General features: G+C 45.0%; 1 protein-coding gene across 1 annotated transcript; it reads left to right on the top strand.

Moving 5' to 3' along the window:
• The first annotated feature begins 291 nt into the window (after positions 1-291).
• LOC132997035 (helix-loop-helix protein 2-like) lies at positions 292-663 on the top strand. The gene has a single exon (XM_061067406.1). It carries the CDS (start codon positions 292-294, stop codon positions 661-663), a length of 372 nt encoding a protein of 123 aa, XP_060923389.1.
• The last annotated feature ends 6565 nt before the right edge of the window (positions 664-7228 follow it).

Below are 7228 nucleotides of genomic sequence, written 5' to 3'. Positions count from 1 at the left end.
TTAACAATTCCTCAAATTTGAAGCCATTCATTATTTATGGAGTTGAATGTTATTATGCAATGATTGGATTTATGGGGGGTCCTGGCACCAGACACACAGCCGCTCAGGGACTTCTCCACCTGGGGCCTCGCGGTGCACGACACTTCTGTGGATGGGAGGATGCAAAACACATAAGAGAAATGCATTTTTGGATTTTTCATGATTTTTCTCAATCTAATAAAATCAATTCGCTCGTTTTGCTTCTCGCAGGTTCTTCACGGGAAAGAGAAAACCCAACACCGGAGAATCAAAATGATGCTGAGCCCGGACCAGGCCGAGTCGGACCTCTCCTGGACCCAGTCCGACCCGGAGACCATGCTCACCGGCCTCAGGTCGGCCGGCTGCACCTCGGACGACCCGACGGAGGGAGAGGAGCGAGCCAGGTGCAAGTCCGACCAGCCGCTGAGCCGGGAGGAGAAGCGGCGGCGGCGGAGGGCCACGGCCAAGTACCGCTCGGCCCACGCCACCCGGGAGCGGATCCGGGTGGAGGCCTTCAACGTGGCCTTCGCGGAGCTGAGGAAGCTGCTGCCCACCTTGCCCCCCGACAAGAAACTCTCCAAGATCGAGATCCTCAGACTGGCTATCTGTTACATCTCCTATCTCAACCACGTGTTGGATGTGTGAGAGCCCCCCGGACCCCCCGGGGTGACCGGTTGGGTTGCTGCTGGACTCCAGAGGCCATGCTGGCATCAGCTGGGTATGGCATTGTTGACGGTAGAGTCCTGCAGGAGAAAAGCACACATGCGGTGTTTTTATGAAAATTCACCCATGCACAGTTTTTTGGGGAATGTGCAGAAAATGCATTTCAGAGAAAAATCCAATATGGCTCAATATCTGTGAGAGTTTTAGGGCAACACCGTGAAATAACAGAAATTAAAAATGGTCCTAAAACACCCTGGATACTGGGACTCTGCCATACCTCAGCTGTACATGTGTGAGTCCAATGTTGTTTCTGTTGTGTGTTTTTATTGATGGCAGTGTTGGTGCAAAGTTGCTCCAAGTAAAAAAAAAAAAAAGAAAGCCTCAACTTTCAGTCCCCGACCGCTCACTGAACAAAACAAAAGCAACAAGCGCACAGGCGTTTGTTTTAGATGCAATAATGACGAGAGGGATGGAGGAAGAGGAGGGGAAGGAGGAGGAAGGCTCGTCAGGAATATCAAGGATCTGGTTTTCAGAGAAACTTTCTTTTTCCACATTGAGTCGCCCCCGCCCCCCTTTTTAAATAATGTCAATCCTACATTTAAAGTCATAAATTTATATCAATAAAGGAGTGAGTCCTCTCATCGCTCTTTCAATTTTTAATTTCCAATGCTAAGAAAAAACACTTTCCCAGATGGAAATGAAAGGATGTAAACGACATAGCTGCTTTAGATCTAGTTTAGTTATTTTCCATCAAGGAATAGAAAAAAAAAGATTCACTGCGTAAGTGCCACTTATGACATATAAAATTGTGACCTTAATCATTTTTTAAAAAGTGTATGGGATTATTTATTTAATTGTGTTTAATATTTAAGGCTAATTTATTTATGTTGTTATCATAGGCTGGCGTCTCTTTTTGTACAAATGTATATTGTTTGTCGCTTCTATATTTTAGGCTGTGAAATTTGGAAAGTGATGGTGTTCTACTCTTGAAAAAAAAGGCACTTTCTGTTGATCCATAGCAAAACCTATTGTTTTCCATGTATGTCGTTGTTTTTAATTTATGGATTTATGTTGGATTTCAAATCTATTATTTATCAATAGCAAAACGATAAGCACTTCGAGATGGGGTCCAGCCCCATACATGTTTATATCCCTGATCTGTTGTGTTAAGAGGTTGCTCTGGGATTAAGAATTAGGCTGCTAAAAGAAAAAATAATAATTTACACTCAATAAAAAATTCTTCTTGACAGAATAAAGTCAAATCCTTTAGATTCAGAGTTAAACCTCTTTTTTTGCTGTGACCAAATAATAATAATAACGATAATAATAAGAATTTCGAAAAATACTCGTTAATTTATTATCTTCAATGTTTCTGATGTGATTATTATTTCCTGGTTGATTTATTTATCTGTCTCTGCTTTGTGTTATGAATTCAACAAGTAATTTTATAGTGAAGAAAAACCACATATCCTCTATCCAAAGATTTTCTGTCTCTTCAGGGTTGTGTAGCTACTTGTTGCTTTATGCAGATCTTTTGTAGTAGAGGTGTCGTGTGACAGCTGGTTTCTAATGGACAGACTTTCATATTTTCTGGTGTTATTTTGCATTAAAACTGAAAAACTTGGATAAAAACAACATTCTCCTGTTTTCAGATGTTTATTCTAAAGGGAATAAAGTTGTTTTTGACTTTGTAATGTAGTAAAAAAAACTGTGATAATAGCGACTCACGGAGATGAGTGATGGATGACGCTCATGTAGCGGGGGGGGGGGGGTCATGTATGGGCTGTTGTGATTACATGCGCGCATACACACGTGTACGCGCACACACGCACGCATGTACACAAGCATGCAGCCCAGTGCACACGCACACAATTTAGGGTGAGACACGTGCGAACCCAGTTTAGCATACAGATGAAAACTCACTTTACTTTACACACATAAACATGCACACACACACACACATGCACACACACACACACATGCACACACACACACATGCACACACACACACACACACGCATGCACACACACATGCACACCTCTCTATATCTCTCTCTCTCGCTCTCTCTCTCTCTCTCTTTATCTATCTATCTCATCCACACACACACACATGCACACATCTCTCTCTCTCTTCCTCTCCCTGTCTCTCTCTCTCACACATACACACACACACACACACACACACACACACACACACACACACACACACACACTCTGTTTCTCTCACCCACGTCCACTTACATTTAGCTGTAAACACACATGGGTTTAAACAGTGTGAGAGGAAATAAGTGCTAACCCATGCAGATAAAGAAAACTCACCCTGTACACACACATCTCTTTCTCTCTCTCTCACACACACACACACTCACTCACACACACACAGTGGTCAGCAGCTAAAGGCAGTGGTAGCCTACGTGTGTGCTGCTGGCTGAAAGGCTGTCTCCGTCCCCAGAGAGGGGGGGCAGGTGTTACTCCAGACGAGCCAAGACAACCAAATTACTGGCCGTCTGGCACCTCCCGTGGGAAACCCTGGGAGAGAGGAGGGATGGGAGAGATGGAAATTTATGAGCGGCCGAGTGTTGAGATGTAATATCGCCAAATGGTATGAGCGGAAAAGATCCAAATATTTATATTCATTTGTGATATATACGCCTCTTCCCATCGATTGTGCTATAAAAAGCTTGTAGCCCAGTTAGAGAACAGGGGATGTGGAGGATGTGTGAACGCTTTTATCTGAGCTACATTAGATTATCATGAGTGAACCTGGTTTTCTGCTCAAGCATGGGTGGCCCCGGCGGGAATCCAACCCCTTAGCCTTGAAATTCAAGAGTTAAGCTGCTCCAATTGAGCAACAGCACACATTATGTCCAACACACAGGATTATACACAACAAATACATCTGTATACCCACATTTATCTGTGTCCTTTCACTGTCGGGCAGCAGCTGCAGGGAGGTTTTTCTGTGGAGACTGAAGGTGGCAGGAAAGGTTCTTTCCTTTTCAGCTCAGGGCCTCCTGTGTCGTTTCCTTTCTTTTTTATTAGTCGTCTTCCAGTCTCCTGCCTGACTTTCTGGTTTCACCTTCAGCTACCTACGTTCTTACAATCAGTTTCCACATCCGTTATCCTGTTCACCATTCTTTTACATTCGTATACACTTCTCTTACCCTTTCATTTTAGTATTCTGTTTGTCATTTTCCAGAGTTGCAGCAGGAGATAGTCAATGTGTCTCACCTGTGTCTCACTGTCTCCCCTCTTCTTTTCGTGTTCAGTCCTTTAGTCTTTGAGTTTCTCAACAGCTTTTTAGTTCCAGCACTTTGTTATGTTCAGCTGCTGTGTGTTTGAACCCTGATCTGCCTGAAGGGGTTTGATCCCTCTACAATCTTTCAGACTGTTGTTTACCGGGATTTACATTAAAGGCCTTGATCCTGTCCCTTTACCAACCGGCCTGGCAGGAAGAGTTCCAGAAAATGTCCGGAGCAACTGACTCGGTCGTTTGCTTTCTTAGATACAGCACATCTGGAGAATTTCAGGAAAATGTGCACAGTAAAGTGAATATCTGAATATTCTCTTGATGGGTGTTGTTTTGTGAGGGGGAAGTGATGTTCTAAAAAACACCTGCAGTCATGTAGACAAGCTGCTAGTTCTGGTTCTTTCCCTCTTTCTTCGCGCTGTTGTTTGTGTAGATTTTAGTCGACTCATTAAGCCGCAGGACACGTGTTTCACTAAAGTGGGAAATTTCCACCTTCCCATGTCTCTGTTGTATTTGTGCGTCGTCACGTTGACACTAAAACTTACTTTGTGTTCTGTCTGAAAACAGAAACGTGACGAGTCTCCGAAGGCAGCGGATTCACTGTGAGGGTCATTTGTCGTACAACGCTCAAACCGGACAGGTCCAATACTTCCTCCCGCTCCAGCAATGCGTTTACAAGTAGAACACGAAAGAAAGGAAGAGAACCCCAATATGTCGCATCAACAGATTGCCGTCTCCAGAACACAAAACAAGATCTGCGATGCTGGCAGGGCACGGAGGCAGACTTCTGCTCGAGCTTATTGAATGGAGGGGTCCATCTGTACACGGCTGTGAAGCACTACAAGGCCATTTGTGCTCCTCATCCCGAAAGCTTCCGCAGCATCAGTCCTCTTCAGTTTATTCTTTACAAACCCCCAGAAGGGGCAGGGGAGAGGAAAGTGACAGGCGAAGCCCAAACTGCTGAGGGCACTGAACAGCCTGGCTGACAGTGTGGCCGGTGTGTGTTTTCCCTGTGTGTGTTTGTGTGTGTGGGAAAGTACCACGTTTCACCAAACCCCCCCCCCACCCCCCCACCCTTATGGGCTTATGTAACGGTGGAGGCCGAGGAGTGACCATATGTCAGGAGGTGCACGCAGACGGCAGGGGATTATGCAGCAGCCATTATCAGCGTTTGGACATCCTCCTCATCATCATTCAGGTACACTCAAAGCCAGGAGGAGCACACACACACACACACACACACACACACACACACAAACTAGTCTACACACCCATTTAATTCTGAGAGCTCCCTCGCTCTGTGTAAATTGGATGGGGAGATGGAGTATGACAACAAACAGCCATATGTTCACAGTACGAGGAACAACATTTGGGGCTTTTTGTGCTGCCTCATTTTTTGGCCCTCTCTTTTATTCTCCACCTCGCCGGGTATCATGCAAGTCTTCATGTTCAAGGCGAGAACTCCTGCACGCCCCTGTCCTCCTCCCTTCCCTCTCTCATGGAGGTGTGTGTGTGTGTGTGTGTGTGTGTGTGTGTGTGTGTGTGTGGAAGCACAAAGCCCGGTCCATGTGTTGAAATGCAGCCCCCGGGATGGGCCGTATTATCCCTGCCTACTTCACCAGCAGGGTCCCGGGGCTCGAGCTGGCTCGTGGCCCTTTGTCTCCAAACAGATGGAAATGGGCAGAGGAGCGGACAAGTGGAGAATCAGAGAGGAGGAGGAGGAGGAGGTGGGGGAGGAATAGAATGGACCAAGAATGGAGAAAGGGGAGGGGAAGGGGAGAAAGAGTCAGTCTGTTCTCATTAAGTGCTGCATTGAAGGCAACGTCCCCCCACAATGCGTCAGCAGCCGTGGCCGGGCCCCCCTCTCATTCAGACTCACGCTCGGACCATCTGTAGCGCGGCCCTGTCAGAAGGTGTGTGTGCATGCATTAGGGCCGCGGCGCCCGGCCCAATCTGCTGAGTTAAAACGCTGACATTCATTGGGCTTCAATTTGGTTAAGATCTCTGCACAATCCAATTGCGGGGCCCTTTGTTGGTGACGCCTCAGTGGTTGTGAGTCACTGTGAGTCATGAGGTGGGTTTATTCAACATCCTGCTGTCACACACACACACACACACACACACACACACACACACACACGATTTATAATTACTGAATCCCCCCAAATATTTCATCATTCTCCATTTTATCATGATTAAAAAACAGAATAGTTGCCATTGGGCCTCAATTGATGGCTATTTCCAGAAATGAATATTTTCCTGATGGACTGACGAATCATTTGCTTTATACAATAACAGGAAAGATAGAGATACTCAGTTTATTATCGTAAAAGACAAAAAGCTTCATATCAGAAGGACACCAGTGGATTTGTTTGCTTAAAAATAAAGAAACTTCTCATCATTTATCTGTTTGTGTTTCTTATTAACTTTAGTTTTGCTTCTGACTCTTTCTTATCTCCACTTTCTATTTAAAATGCACCAATGTGATGTTTTTCTTGTCTCCTCATGTATTTGCAGGGAAGCTCAAACTGCCAGGAGGTCCCAGGGCAAGAGTGAACTGTGGGCCGCCGACTAAACAAAGTCAAACAGCAAAATCCGGCTGTTTTTGGTTATTAACCAAACCTTTAAACACAATATACTTGAATATAAAAGTTACTTATCTGCGCATTTATTTATGATCTTGCTGCTCCAAGTATCAAAGGGGAGTTAGTTAAGCAGAGAGGAAACTCCTAAATCCAGATTCAAATGTCTGATTCTGGTTCGAATTCCTGAAAATTCTGAAATCCAGCTTAGTTTTTTAAGTAATTTATCTAAAATCCAGGATTGCAATACAATGAAAAGCCATTAGAAGTTGTGTTTTGCACTTCAGGGCCTCCAGTTGTTTTGCATCTTCACATTAACACCATGTTTGTCGAGCTTTCATTCTTTCCATGTGCACAACCCACCGTCAAACACATACGTTAAAAAGAAAAGAAGTCATTTTGGGCCTTTGAGCCTGATTCGTCACAGCTGCTTGAAACAGGCCAGAGAATCTCATCTGGACGACTGGAAACTCTTGAAACTCATTCATCTCTCTCTCTCTCTCTTTCTCTGCGTGTGGTCTCATAAACGACACCTCGTCCCCTCTTCGTCTTCATTTTTACATGCTTTCATTTTTCTCCTCTATTTACCAAAAAGCGCCCTAAACTCATAAACTCCGCGTCTTTGGGGAGGAATCCATCCATCTTCCGGACACCAAATTGAATTGATATCTCCCCCCCCCACCTCCTCCTCCACCACCTACCTTGCCTTCCTCAA

Source organism: Limanda limanda, chromosome 23 (assembly GCF_963576545.1).
Source record: "Limanda limanda chromosome 23, fLimLim1.1, whole genome shotgun sequence".
Taxonomy (NCBI): domain Eukaryota; kingdom Metazoa; phylum Chordata; class Actinopteri; order Pleuronectiformes; family Pleuronectidae; genus Limanda; species Limanda limanda.
Note: the sequence above shows the minus strand (reverse complement) of the source record. Positions and strands in the feature narration are given on the sequence as shown.

Coding starts and splice junctions, on each gene's coding strand:
- LOC132997035 (XM_061067406.1), top strand. CDS start 292: ATGATGCTGAGCCCGGACCAGGCCGAGTCGGACCTCTCCTGGACCCAG.